General features: G+C 49.2%; 1 protein-coding gene and 1 pseudogene across 2 annotated transcripts in view; one reads left to right on the top strand and one right to left on the bottom strand.

Moving 5' to 3' along the window:
* Nucleotides 1-6,192, top strand: part of LOC144162902 (uncharacterized) — a 37,054-nt pseudogene extending 30,862 nt beyond the window's left edge. Inside the window, exons 20-22 of the transcript XR_013320792.1 lie at nucleotides 754-808; nucleotides 3,095-3,171; nucleotides 4,455-6,192. The product of XR_013320792.1 is annotated as an uncharacterized LOC144162902 (transcript). The remainder of the gene's footprint in view (nucleotides 1-753; nucleotides 809-3,094; nucleotides 3,172-4,454) is intronic.
* A 250-nt stretch (nucleotides 6,193-6,442) lies between these two features.
* Nucleotides 6,443-12,212, bottom strand: LOC144162904 (CDAN1-interacting nuclease 1). The gene has a single exon (XM_077693625.1). It carries the CDS (start codon nucleotides 12,091-12,093, stop codon nucleotides 11,254-11,256), a length of 840 nt encoding a protein of 279 aa, XP_077549751.1. The 5' UTR covers nucleotides 12,094-12,212; the 3' UTR covers nucleotides 6,443-11,253.
* Nucleotides 12,213-14,846: the final 2,634 nt, after the last annotated feature.

The raw sequence follows: 14,846 nt of genomic DNA, 5'->3' as shown, positions 1-14,846 counted from the left end.
GTGGCTTGTTTGACACCAATGTTCATGGGGCCCCAAAAGACAGTGTTTTTCTTCAACAAGGCGTCAGTACTGATATTTCTGGCCATGGCGGCCGCTTTTCTGATGGAGGCGAAAAAGCAAACTCTCGTGGGTTCGAGATTTCGCCGCACGTTAAAGATCCCCAGCTGGCCAAAATTAATCTGGAGCCCTCCTCTACGGTGCGCTTCATCGCCTGTGTCGCATCGGCACGTTAAACCTCATAATCAAATCAAACCTAATCACGGGTCACATGAAGGAACATTTTGCTTAGTGGTCCGGAGCTGCTAAGGACGTGGGAGTTTGGGAAATCGCCACTGATTTGACCGAAACTGCCCAAACAGCTCGTTGCGTAACAGCGTCGTATTCGGTTGCTTCTACACTGCTATACATCAACCTGCCTCGCTTGCTTCCGGTTCATCGTAACTCAAACAGTGACTGCGGTTGCTGTTTCCAGCACATTTGATCGGCCTTCGATTAGCGATTTATAAGCAATTAAGGCATCTTTTGGCACCGAATCAAGGCTGTGGGAAGTTGCGAGTTTCTTAGAAACCGACTTGCTTGTTGCCTTTCGTGTCCTTTTAAAGCGTGGTTTAAAAGCCGTGACATTAACTTGTGTGAAAGCTGCAGTGATTGGGGGGAGATTCTGATTCTGAACGCAAAGAGGGGAGCTGTGGGCGAGATTGTTCCCTTCCGTTGTGTGCAGCCTGCTACAAAAGGGGGCATGTTCTTTTTCAGGAAGAAGACTACTTTGCAGCCAACTTTCAAGACGCCCCGGAGGTCCCCATTGCCAGTGAGTTGGGGAAAGTCCTCCCTCCCTTACACTGTCTGGGAGGCAACGAGCACTTCAGCAACGGTGGCTGCATTCCCATGCATGCCCTTTTTATGAGTACCCAGTGTAGGCGATGGCAAACGTTGAAGACTATTAGATCACAGGCGTTCTAGCTTGCACTGTTATACACTGAGAGGCCACATCTCTATCTGCGGGGGAGGAAAGTTTTTTTTCTTTTAAGTGGGTGGCTTTAGTTATTACGTGCCTTCAGTTCTATGGTGTATTAATCGCATAATGGTCGCTTTTTTCTAGGCAGTTCATGTAAAACGGGAGGTGCGATCGTTGTGTGGGTTAAAATTTCGATTGTTTATTTTTGGGATATCAAAGCTTAACAAAGCTATGATCAAAGCTATGAGCAAGAAGCAAGAAACTATGAGCAAGAAACAAACGCCCGTGTGTCTAGATTTTGGTCCACGGGTTAAGGATCACCCAGTTACTCCGAATTGATGTGTAGTCCTACACTTTACAGTATAGTGTATGTCTTAGCCCTGGTGTAGATCCAAGGCATAAAACCACACTTTAATTTTTTCTTTAATTCCTGAATAATGCTATCTCTGTAGCGAGCGTGCACACTAAGTACACACGTTGCAACTTGCATTTTCATTTGGCAGAACTAGTGAAACTATTGGCATTCACTTTGTTGGTGCTTGCCAACCCCTGGAAGCTCTATCCAGTGCCTCAATGGCTTGGCACTTATTGCCAGTACCAAAGGGGAATGTGGCCGGTACCAGGCTGTATACCGGCGGCATGGTTTCCCCTATGCTGTGGAGCTAAGTTACCGCCTCTTTGCTTGGAACTGGCCATGTGCGTTGCTTGTTAACTGATGGCCAAGCTTTTGAGACGATGAGATGAACGCTTCTCACGCACAGACGCCTCCCTGGAAATCCATCCCTGGAAATCCATCCCTGGAAATCCATCCCTGTTGCGATCTGCACAGTTCATGCAATGTTTCATGTAGCGTCCTCGATAAACACGCACCGGGGTTGCCCCCAAAACCGGCGTGGTGCACCGGCACGGAGCGTTGATCGAGGAACAACTGAGCGGTTCTACCCTAGCGCCATCTCTTAAGCTGTGAAAGTAACTCATAAAAATTTCACAAGTAAGATTAAGGCTGCATAATACGACACAGTGCTACTACAAAGTGATATTTATTGAAAGCCAACGGTTATATGTACGCACAACCCATATCTGTCACACATGCGTGCCAATTTATTTCCACCGCTTCCACACTACCTACAAGCAGCTTCTAATCTTCGATCTGAGAGCCATAACACGAGTTTCTGTTACGTTCCACACTTCCGCTACAGCAAAGCATGTAGGTCTTCATGGTCTAGGCACTCTAGTGACTGTTCGTGTAATTCAATCAAACAAAACGAAGAAAAACTCCAACTGGCTGGTCATGCCTGCAGCCTTCTTTGCAGTGCACGAAGTTGGCATCCTCATTAACAATCTCTGGCCATTGTTAACCTTTCTGAGACATCGCTGTTTGATGAATTCGCAAGCAACCCATCCTTGTCAGCAACATCTCTTGGTGCGCGGCGGGAGAATCAAAAATTGCCCCGTGACAGTGCACCATGGTTTATCGAGGACAGATGGCACCCACCAGTGCAATTTATCGACAATGAAAACTCGCACTGGTGAGCCCCGGTGTGCACCGGTGTGGTTTATCGAGGATGCTAATAGACAGCATCGAACAGTAGTGGGTTGTCATCAGCTGCAACAAGGACATAATTGCAGCAAGTTGCGGTTACGATCATGACTGGAGGAAGTATGGAAAACCTGTGCCCCACAAGCAGTGGTTACAGTGCTATGAATTTTTGTTCATTACCGGGTGATTGTGCACCTTCAGGGGTATAACGGGCTAGTCATACGTATACGAAGCACGGCTGTCATGGTTTTTTATAACTTGACACAGACTCGTACCTGCTGCAGGAGTCGTGAAGGGCTGTAATTCCTGCCTGCAGCTGTACAAATGCAGCGGCTGCAGCAACAACAACAAAAAAAAGGTGCATGTTGATGCTGTGCAGACAAGCTGGACAAGTTGCAGGATAAAGACAATGGATCAAGAAGGGATTCTGTTTTTTTTTTACCCCACAGTATTGCTGTGCAAGCGGCATTTACTGCTCTTGGCAGCAAGGAGTAGTCCAGTGCTGTGCCATTGCGGGGAGAGACACTGTCCTGGCACTTTGGCCTCCAAGGACGTACTTGTTCGCTCCATCCTTAGTTTAATCTGCGGTTTGTGTGCAGGTGATACAAAGGACCCCTTTGACCCATTCGGAACAGGAGCAGCCGCCTTTGGCCCGGCAAATCCTGGAAGTGGCGAGGTGAGTCGGAGATGACTCCACCCAAGCATTGCGGCTCTGCGTTGGTACTACGGGGCAGGATGCGAGGGAGCCCCTGGCCACTGCCTCCTGCTAGTGCTCCATGTGAGGGGGTTGTGGGAAAGAGTGCCTCGGTCACCCGCCGCGGTGGCTCAGTGGCTAAGGCGTTGCGCTGCTGAGCACGAGGTCGCGGGTTCGATTCCCGGCCGCGGCGGCCGCTTTTCTGATGGAGGCGAAAAGCAAAAATGCCCGTGTGTACGAGATTTCGGCGCACGAAAAAGATCCCCAGGTGGTCAAAATTAATCCGGAGCCCTCCACTACGGCGCGCCTCATCGCCTGCGTTGCGTCGGCGCGTTAAACCCCACAATCAATCGAGTGCCTCGGTCGGAACCGTCGGCTGATGGGAAGTGGACAGGTGAGGGGAGGGACTGCCCAAGTGGCACCACGAAGAGGAGAGAAGGCAGGTTAAAACCCTGTCCCTCTGCCCAGCACCCAGTAGGATTTGGCCCCACATGCGGGGAAGGTGTGTGCATCTCTCCGTGGCCAAGACGCATTCAGACTTCAAAACGCATTGCGGGCTAGGCTCGCAGGCACAGTTCTGGGAGAATTAATGATGCTCGAGGGCTTGCCGACGGCTTTGCAATGGGGTGTTGCCGTGTGTCCCAGGGCAGAGAGGCTGCTGGGGGGATTGCTCGGCAACTGGCACTGCCACTCTTCTGCCGTTTCACCTGGACATCCAAGTGATCTCATGAACATTCCACTTAGATCACGCCGTGTTGTTTAGTGCCAGCATGGACTTGTGACATTTGGTCGCTTTTATGATTGTGTGGAGCAGGTAGTGCCCCATTCGGTTAGTGCTTTCGATTGCATAGGAGCCCTGCCTTGTAGCTTCCAATGGTTTTGCCGTGCCTCGAGGCTTGGAAATGCAAATAGATACTATGCCCACCTCTAGGTAGGTAAAGGTAAAGTCACAATCAGTGAATTGTGCACTGTGTGAAAATGGCTCATTGAAAACACACCTAGATGATACCTTTTACTAGGAAATCTGCATCGGATATGCATGGCTCACTCACTGCATGTCACTGCCAGGCACAGGCTTTGCTTCAAAGGCGTGTGGGTACAGTGGAACATTACCTTATGGAACAGCACTATCGGTGAATGGTGGATGAGAGGAAGCTGGACGGTAGTTACTGTCTCATTGGTCAGGCTGGCAGAACGTCTTGATTTGCGCCCGCAGTTTTGTGTGTGGAAGACTGTCTCAGTGAGCGGCCGTGCGGTGCTTTCAGGGTGCCGCGGCTGTGGCTGACCCGTTTGGGACAGACCCCTTTGCGCCTGTGGCCCGTGCCGAGAGCCCGACGCCTGCGCTGCCACCAAAGAAGGGGAAGCAGCCCCCACCACGACCGGCACCCCCCAAGCACCTGGCCTCCTCTGCTTCATCGGCGGGGGGAAGGGCCGCGGGCCCCACCCGCGCGGCCCCCGCTCCCCCGCCCCCGCCCACAGAGGAGCACGACGACCCCTTTGCCTCCAAGGGGGGCGGCACCACCGAGGAGTCGTTTGCAAACTTCGCCGACTTCGGCAACTGCTGAGCTGCTGTTTCTCTCTCTCCCTCTCTTCCCTCGTCCCACTTTGGCTGCTGCTTGAGGCGGAATGGGGCAGCGCTTGGCTCCATCACAGACCCACAAAACCCCACAGTCCCCCGCGCTGCTGGAAGAGGCCTCAGTTGCGAGCTGGAGGGAATGATCTGCAGAGTTACGTCACTTCTCATTGGGCAGTTGTCTTCACCGTGCACCAAATTTCTGCTGCCGTTCATTCATTTCTTGGGCGTCCCTGTGGTGTGCAGTCGGAATTCGGCACCACTTCCTGGAACAGTTTTATTTATGCCCGCCACTAGCACCGATATCCCTGTTGCCGTCATGCATGGCCTGTGCGGAGCTGTGCACATTTCAGCTCGCATTCATTGGCGCGTTTTGAAAGAGAGCCCAGCAGCAGCCAGCCTCCGAGCATGTTGCGCAGTCTTTTTACAGATCCTACTTGGCTCCTACGCTGTTCTTGCAAATGTGAGCCAGTCTGCACGCGAGTGTGTGCATTGAGTAAACGGAGCCCTGCCTTCGGACTGAATGCAGTCTGGCTGTTAGGCAAGTGGCTCTGAATGATTCGTCTACTGTATTGATGTCTAGTTTTAGTCCAGCAGAAGGACCTCCAGAGAACTGTATTCCTCTAGCTGCTTGCGGCTGCCTAGTGCTGTTGGTACCATTGTCTGTGTGGCATGGCTCGAGTGTCTAGAATGCGCGATGTACTCCCACATCGCACGATGTACTAGAATGCGCGATATACTCCCAATTGTTTACACATTGTTCTTATAGCGCCCCCCTCCCCCAAGGCTAACTTTCATTCTGAAAATATACATAAGGACGTTATACGCACAGCTGTTTTCCGTTGTGTACAGCTGTGTTTAATGCAGGCTCTGTTGCTTCTGTGTACTTGGTAGCAGCGCATGACAATGTCTTCCGGACTGCAGAAGCAGGTCCCATCTTTTCTTGTCTAGTCCACTCTGCCTTTTCATTTTTTTCCTCCCGAGTACAAGCATTGGAAGACGCTTTTAGCCATTTCTCAGCCTGCAGGCAATTGACTGGGAAACATTTTTAACCATAGGGCAAACGTGCATGAGGAGATCGTGCAGTGTTGTGGATGGCATAAAAGAAGGCCAGGACATGCAGAGCCACCCACTTGGGGTGGCTGCCATTGCAGTGCTTGCAGAACTACCTTTGAACTCTTGTGTGTAGCCATGAATATGGTAATAGCATGTTGCACGCTTTGGAGAAAATGGGTGAAGTCGAATGCTAAAAAAAAAGACAACCTTGTTTGTATAGTCCTTGCAAATGTACATGGTTGAGTCCATTTGAGCCTTCTTGCGAGCATGTTTCCCCTCCCAACAGGTGTTTAGCACAATTGTCAAGGCTTCAATTCTTGCCGGCTTGAAGAAACACCCGTGTACAATAAACACACATTCCCAGGCACACATTATGTATGGTGTTCACTTGCGGCAATTCTTTTGGTAACAGCAGCAAAAATTCTTGCCCAGAGTTCGCAGACTGCTCTGGTGCTAAGTTATTAGTACTTGATACCTTGTCCTTAGCATTGCCATCTAGTGCAAAGGGACAGCTGTGCTTTTCCCGTTCATTATTTTGACATTTCCTTGGATTTCACTAGATGCCTTTCCAATAAAAGCCACGCGTGCATGTTTTCGTGCCTGGTAAGATCGAAACAACCCGGAGAAAAACACAGAAGCACGTTTATTGTGGATCGGCAAATTGACCCCATGGCCTGTCTAATGGAGGGACTTGTGCTGCATTGCAAAAATTAACAAAGCCTGAGTGGTCACCCAGGAAGCTTCCATGCAATAGCACATCACTCAATGCACGCAGTTGAGCCCCCTTGCCACGACGACTTACAAATACAGTGAACATAAATACAGTGCTTACAAATGCAGTGAACAGAATACCTCACACTGACCTTAAGTCTCGCATCAGACAACACCTTCGCAAAACATGGCAAGCACACGGGAATGAAGACTACACATAATAAATTCACTTTTGGGAGCATACACCACTGATGCCCACAACAGACACTGAAGTTAGCTTAGCTAGGTTGCGGATGGACCACACCCATGTAACACGCTCCTACCTGCTCACGGGATCTCCAAAGACCCCTGTGTAGCAGGTGTGGAGATGGCCTATCCTAACCCATGTACAATACGCGGAAAATGAAACGCTAACACGAAAATATGAATCGGAACACGCAAAACTGAAAAATACTGTTCGTTAAGGTCCAATAATGGCACGCTGTTGGTGTATTCAGAACGCCACATATCCGGACTTCGCGGACGTCGTTTTTGTAATCAAGCCACGCGTCATTTTGACTTTTATGGAAAGAAATCGCGCTATTTGCGTGTTCCGATTCATGTTTTCGTGTTCGCGTTTCATTGGCCGCGTATTGTACTTCTTCAATGCAAAGCACTCGACACAATACGACACAAACACTTCACCCAACTCTACAGACGACACATAACACCACACCCGGCGTTCTTACTGTCTGAAAATCCCATGTTTTCTGTCGAGCACGTTTTAAATGCAGAGCATTTCTTAGCCTCGCCTCTTCCTGCGTCGGGCGGTGTTAACAGCTCCGCGTCCACAGCAGGTGCGCCTCTCCTTCCCTCCTCTCTCTCAACAGCAGCTGGCGCGCGCATGCGTCGTAGTCAGCCCGTTCGCTCCGTCGCGGTCTCGGCGTAACAGGTGCGTGATAGCAGCGCAGTGGGGCGTGAAAGGGCGCGCGCTGCTTGCACATGCGCGCTCTCCCCCCCGTACTGCTCTCCCTCTACTGCGCGCGCTGCAAATATAGCGGCTAGCGGTCGCTCGTGTTTGTCACTGCGTTGCTCCTTCCTTCCTTGGTTGACGCTCGTGCCCACGTTTACTCGTGTCTGCTACTCCAGCATCACGGAAGAAGCGATGGAAGCAACACTGCCTTCAATCAGTACTGAGGCCCCAATGCTCTGCATTTACTCATGTTCCCCTCGCGGGAAGGCGCGGGAATTTTTTTTTTTTAACTAGGCCGTGTCTAGAGTGCCGTCCAACGGTATTATAAGCACTCCACCATATCGACATCCACCGGCGTTTTGTGACAAAATTGCCGCGTGTGGCACTACAATCGCTCTAGGTAACGTAAAGCCAGGCAACCTAACCTAAACATAGCACAAGATAACCTAACACACACAAAGAAATCATTTAAAACACCGAAACTAACCTAAAACATAAAAATTACACTTCAATTAAAAAAAAAAAAGAGGCAAGAGCCGGTCTCAAACCACCGTCCTTAGGATCAAGAATCTAAGACGGATCCTCTATACTAAAATGACAGATGCTTTAGCCGGTGCTAGCTTAGTGTTAAATATTCGAATGTCGTCGGACGGCACTCTAGACACTGCGTTTTAACTATTTAGCGGAAGTTAAATTTTTCAGACCTAATTTCACACCACGCATAATCGCAAACTGGCCTTCTACACCAGTCATCCTCATTGTATTTCGCTGATTTTACTTTTGTTCTAACCGATTTTACCATTTACCTCTTCATTTCTCGTATATAACAAGTTTGGCGCTCTTTTTTACAGTCAGATTTGCGCCATTAACGCCCAACCATCATCATCACGACGCCTTCTAACGTACATTCTGCAATTCAAAACGAAGGCAAGCTATATATTGAGGAAAAATGGGAAAAGCCGTGCAACTTCACTAGCGCATTTCCCACTACAGAACCTATGATGTCGTATGCCCAGCTGTGCGATACGAAAACACACGAAAAGTTATGAAAACACACGTAAGCATAGAAGTACCGATGTGCACTGCTGTTGGTACTGGGCGCACAATGCTTGTTTTTTGGCTATCAGTCCGCCGCTTTAGAGTTGTCTTACACGACACTGGCCAATCGGCGTAAGCGACGTTGTCTTACATGGACATGTTTTTCAAGGATAGCCCATGTTTCTACAGTAACAAAAACAAGCCAGGTGCAAATACGGTCAAAAACAAAGCATTGACGGGCAACAATCCGCGGCTAAGTGTGGCAGCGCCATCTGGGAGGACTGACGGTAAGCAAGGCTGCTGAGCCTAATGACGCACTAGAAGCACGTTTGGATACCTGCCCTTGTGACTTCGTGGCAGACGTCACGAAAACAGGATTTGGCAGGAGAATAAAAATTGTTAACCTAAATTGATTAATTTCTCAGTGAAGACGGCATCGTTTTCTACCGGACAAGCGCTGGGGGCATTATAAAAATTGGGCCCATCTCCCCGCGAGGGGGACTCGAGTAAATGCGTCGCATAGGGGGTGGGTGTATTGCATTAACGTTTAGTGTTTTGGGAGTTGGTGGCAGTGAATGTGTTGTATCAGCAGCTTCTTGACGTAGTTTGAATGAGTCAAGGATATAAGGCGCGTTCGTAGCCTCCTGTGTCGGCTTTGTGGCGCCGTGGGTAGAGCACCATGTACATTGCGTTCCGCCCGCAGGGTCGTGGGATCGAAACCAGGCGCCGGATAGTATTTTTTTTTATATAGTGTAGGGGGAGGGGTGCGGAATACGACTACGGACGTCAACGCGGGTGACATCGTGAGTTACCGAAATGCTCTGCATTTAAAACACGAAATCTTTCGAATAAAACAAACTTGTATTTTGTCGTCTGCATGGCTCCTTTAAACAGTGCATCTGTCCCTGTTTCTGAGAGAGACTACGCGGGTGGCTCTCTCGTGACGGCACTGTGTCACCCCGCTGCGCACGAAATGTGGAAAGCTGTCAAAAGCTGGTGATGTGTGATGCGCAGCCAAGAACAATAGCGTACTTTTAGGAGTACAGTCATGGACAATTGAAATGCGAACCGCGGAACGCACAGCCTAAAATACCGGTGCCGTCACCTGGCAGCGGTTGTGGGAACGACACGGACATGCGCAGTTGAGATGTAGGGAGCGAGAGTGCGTGTCCCACTGCGATATGTTGCCCTCTCCTCGCACGCATGCTTGCCTTGTCACATTGCCGACCTAGCTTTGCATGTGTGGTGCAGTAACTTGAGCGTATAACAATGGACACCTGGGTCACGCCCAAGACCATGTTCAGTGCTGCCCGCTCGGATTCTACAAGCCACTGAATGAGGTGCCTGCGAAAAAAAAACGAAAATATCGGGCCACCAACATTGTTGTGCAAGGAAACTGGCCTATCGAATGGTCGGCGCTGCCTAATTTCTTAATTTTTGTGAATATTAAAATTCTGCCAGTAATTATCCGAGCCACACAATGCTTGCAGTTAATATATATCATTGGAGACGAATTCTAGTGGTAGATGTATTGTTTGTTACAAAAACCGAATCCGCAAAATGGCTCACCATGACTGTATCAAACAAGGGCGTTTTCTTGGTGGCCAGCGTATTGTAAATTTCTCGAGACTATGCACCACGAACACAAAACAATACGGTGTCGTCGGAAGTTATGCGGCGTGCTTTCTTTTTCTCCATTTCTGTGCGCTGGTTTTCTTCGGGAAAGCATGATGAGCTCAACAGTATGCCTTCCGAGAGCGTGCACGCATTTCCCACGCAAGCACTGGCAGCAGCTGCAAGCAATTACACACCGCATTGCTCTGAGCCTGACCAAGACCTCAGCTGCAGTGGCGGTAGTGCTTGCAGTGCTTACAGCGCTCTTACGGCATGGCTACAAGGCAAGCGTGGGAGCGAGGAGAGGGCAACATATCGCAGTGGGGCGCATGTCTGCGTTTTTCCCACGGCCGCTGCCAGGTGACGGCACCAGTATTTTCGGTCGTGCATTCCGCGGTTCGTATTTCAATTGTCCACGACTGTGCAGTGGCAGCGATCATATGCTCCCATTCGCTGCGGAGCAAAGCACATATCTGCCAACATGCTACCTTGAAAACTGAGAAGTAACCCGCAGCAATTAAATCAAAGCTTGGAAACGTCAGGCAGACAACAGCTGGACGGTGATGCTTCCAGATTCACAAATGAAAAAAAAGTGTCATTAGTTTTTATTGTTAATTGTTACTTTTAGTTAGTTTTCCAGCGTTAATATTTTTTCTGGCGATTTGTAGCTTTATGATTGCTTTTACAAGTGTTAGTAGCAACTGCCGTCGCCTCAATTTTTACTTCCTCTAAAGGTGTTTTTACGTAACCGATTGGTTTTTCCCTAAACAAAAATGGAATGGCAAAGGCAATCGCACAAGGAATGTAGAAAAACTGCAGTTTGACAACACAGCATTCACGACATTGTTTTGTCGAGGTTGATCGACAGTTCAACAGTTAGCTTTCTTGTTAATTTGATGTGCACGATGAAGTTTAACAAAATCTGGTCCGATAGGTAAATAACAAGTAGTGATGCATGAAGCAGATGCAACTTACCCGGGTTCTACTGAACTACCAAAAGTTTACAAGTCACTGATCTGCCGTAAAGAGCCGCATTAAAATCCTTAGCCGCACATGATTAGGCCATGGCCTCCTGAGCGCGCTCTGAGCACGTCTTTGAGCAGTGCGTCAGCTCGCCTCGTCAGGAGAAGTTCAAGACTTCGTGCATGTGCGCAATGTTCGTCGGCATGTGGTCGCGGATGAGGAAGCCCTCGTCGCACCCAGTGCTTATCTCGTCTACGAAGCCGAACCAGTAGATGACGAGGCCGCAGCCGAAGCGGTTCCAATAACTCCGGTACTGGTCGCGCGCGTAGGTCTGGTGGCTCTCGGGGTCTCCGAACTGGGCCTTGCTCTCGACCCAGGTTACGATGGCGCCGTCCACTATGACGGGCACCTCGAGCTTCACGTCCGGCGTCTTGTCGTAGCCGCGTTCCCTGAGCACCGTTTCGTCCGCGAACGTCAGGCCCAAGGCAGCCAGCTCGGTTTTCAGCTGAATTTCGTACTCCAGGCCGACGCTGCACTTTTTCGCGTCGGCCAGGGGACCGTACGAATCGTCGCTGGTGACACACATAAACACCTCCGTGGCCAGGGTGCCGTCTTTTATGGAGGCGCTGTCCCGCAGCATCTGGCTGACCGCCGACTTGGACGGGGGGCCCGCATCGGTGGCGTGCTTTTTTTCGATGATCAAACGGGCCATGAGACCCGGAGTGACGCCCTGTTCGTCGGCGTAGCGCAGCAGAAAGCCGGGCTTCTCGCCCGATTCGGCGCACTTCACGTAGTAGTTGTAGTGCTCGTCCGCCACCGGTGCCGACATGAAATGATGGAACTGCTTCTTGGTCTTGCGCTGCCGTTCGCATGCAATGATGCTGCGAAGAGTGATCTCGGAAACGTCGGGAAAGCACGACTGCAGCTCCGCGAGGCAGTCGCGCTTCCTCAGCGAATGCAGCTCCTGCACGATGGCTTGGTAAGTGGCCAGTTTCATACTTTATCTGCACAGTGAGCGTGATTGACGTGATCGCAACAGTGAAATAGGCGCTCTGATTTTCGTGTCGGCACAGCCACAACGACACGTTACGGTGATTCGAAATGGTCGCCACAATTGCCAACAAGAACTAGAAGATGATGATGATGATGAATGGCCTACACTTTGAATCGGGGTGACGGCATGCGCCATCTATCCTGTCCTAGTCATTTAATTAAATTTAGTTAACCCTCAACTCGTATTTCTTTTTAATTCTGCCCTGCCGCTACCCCTGGCTTGGATGACACTTTATTTGCCGCGGTCAAGTTATATGTAGTCGCCAGCTTTCGCGGGTGTCCACACATTTAAAGGTGTTGTGCCACCAAATTTGTTGCTTGTGCATTCTTTGTTGCAAACGTTTTATATTTCTTTAAAAAGCATGATACATGCCCTCACATGCACATATCGAAGGCGCTCCTCAAAACCTATTTTACTTTGCGCTTCCCTCACCTCAAATCAGTAGTATGGAAGTAACCCATATCGCCTGTACCGCACTGTGAGCTTCCAGTGCTAATCTGCCGACTGCCTTTTGGTTAACCTACGGTCCTGAATAGAATGGAGAAGAATAGAGCGGTTCAAACGCCCCAAAGGATCAAAGCATCACCTCCTGTATTTTACAATGCCAAACGCATCGCCCGCTTCCCAATGGGAGTGAGGAGTACGCCTTCAGGGCCCACATGTCGTAAGGTGAGGCCCGATCACCCAAACTCGAGTCGAGAGCGGCTTGTGACTGGTTGCCAAGGCAACCGGTGTTTGAGATTGCCAAAGTAACGGCGCTCTCGCCAGCGTTAGAAAACAGACCCGCGGAGTGCGTTTTGCCATTTCCACCACGCGTAGCCCCAAGTATGGTCTTTCTAGAGACCATACCCCAAGATTAACCGGTCACGTGACTAAAACGCTGGGAAGGCTAGTTATTGGGGGAGAGTGGCGTGTAGAAAGAGAGCGCTTAGTTGGCCGGTCCGGGCTGATGCGTTTGGAATTGTAAAATAGGAGGCGATGGTCAAAGCTTCAATGGTCAATCCCGATGGTCAATCCCGGGAGGTTTACAGTAATTTTTTATACGCCTCATCACGATATACAAAAGCGCCCAAAATTCCCCGTATTGTTGTCGCATTTGATCAAGTAAACATTGTCGTGAGTGGACGATGTTTTGAATAAGCATGTAAACATGGACAGCTGCCCAGGGGAGCTCCTCACGCGGCCGGGAGTTCAAATTTTGTGCAGATCACTCACAAGCGCTATAAAATTTCTGCGCTATAGTTCGTATCATATTATTTCACAGAGATTTGGCATTTGAGAGCTGGTCGTGTTAAAACAATTCCAACACATAGGCCACGCCGTGGATGAATGAATTTATTAAGGAAAGACCACGTACAGCAGGCGTATTTTGTCTCACCTAAGGGTGGACACCGGAATGCCTGTTGGAGGGGGGGGGGGGGATAGGGAACACAATAGTACAGGAAAGGGAGGAAGAGAGAAGGGGAGGATACATATATACATATATAAATGACTAACAAGGACATATATGTACAATATATACAAGCTAAACGCTAAAACACTAAGGGAAACATAACATATCCCCCGTGAAAATGGAAATAGCATTTCTAGCAAGAAATCATAATTTCCAGCTTCATTTCTGACTAGATTATTAGATTCAAGCTGGAATCGACAACTTTCTAACTAGAAAAATTCTTTGTCTAGCTAGAAACGATTATTTGCGTTTTTTTTCTTTCTAGCTGGACTGACAAATGCTAGCTAAAAGTAAATCTCAATTCAGCTAGAAATTAACTAGAAACTGAATTTCTAGCTAGAAATTCTGCTATTTCTAGTTAGAAATCTGCTATTTTAGCTAGAAATTTGCACTTTCTAGCTAGAAGAAATTTCTGGTTCAATAATATCCAGCTAGAAAAAAACATATTTGTTATATAACAAAACTTTATTACAGAAGGTGGACGCGTCGGTCAGCATGGGGAAGAAAGGAAGGGGGGGGGGGGGAGAGAGAGAGCTTAAAGGGTATACATTCGGCGGTCGACGCCTGAGGAGCGCGCGAAAGCAGCGTCGGCCGTGCAGTGGCTGGTAAAAAAGCCCCCCCCCCCCCCCCCCCGCTTCCCCCCCCCCCCCCCACACACACACAATAAACGGCCACAGTTTAGTTTAGCTGGGGAGAAAGCGGAGAGCCAGGAGGAGTCCTGAGACGTCCAGGTAGGATCCCAGGGCCTCAAGGACTCCGTTCCGCTTTCTGGCGCTGCCTGGCGGCCACAGAACAGTAATAAACTGTGCACGAACACGTTCGCAACTGAAACTATATACTGCAAGAAAAAAAAATTATCTAGAAAAGATATTCACCATGACTGAATTCTGTGTTCATAGACGAGGAAATGTCAGTGAAGTTTTATCGCCATGGGTAAGAAGTTTTATTTGCTAGAGATTGAACCAGTGTCGCATGCTTCCCCGGCGCGAAACAGGGTACAACAGATAAATGAAGAAAAAATAGGAAATTCAGGCAATTGGTGCACATTGCTTTCAAGCATATCTCTGCATGGGTGGGATATCTTTCAAGCAAATGATATAACTTAAACTAACGAGACATATCGAATCTTGTTTCGCCCTAACGATGCATGTATTGTACAAGCGCAAGACAGCGATGAACTTGTCTGCTAGCGACGAACGGGCTTCGCGCATGCATTATTACGTCCTCCGTAATAACGAAAAAA

This window comes from Haemaphysalis longicornis, unplaced genomic scaffold (assembly GCF_048455015.1).
Source record: "Haemaphysalis longicornis isolate Haplotype H1 unplaced genomic scaffold, Haemaphysalis longicornis Haplotype H1 scaffold_12, whole genome shotgun sequence".
NCBI classification, from domain to species: Eukaryota; Metazoa; Arthropoda; class Arachnida; order Ixodida; family Ixodidae; genus Haemaphysalis; species Haemaphysalis longicornis.
The sequence above is the reverse complement of the archived record's forward strand: the minus strand, read 5'-3'. Positions and strand labels throughout refer to the sequence as shown.

Bases quoted from the DNA above. Each gene is read 5' to 3' on its own strand.
- LOC144162904 (XM_077693625.1), bottom strand. From the start codon at position 12,093: ATGAAACTGGCCACTTACCAAGCCATCGTGCAGGAGCTGCATTCGCTG.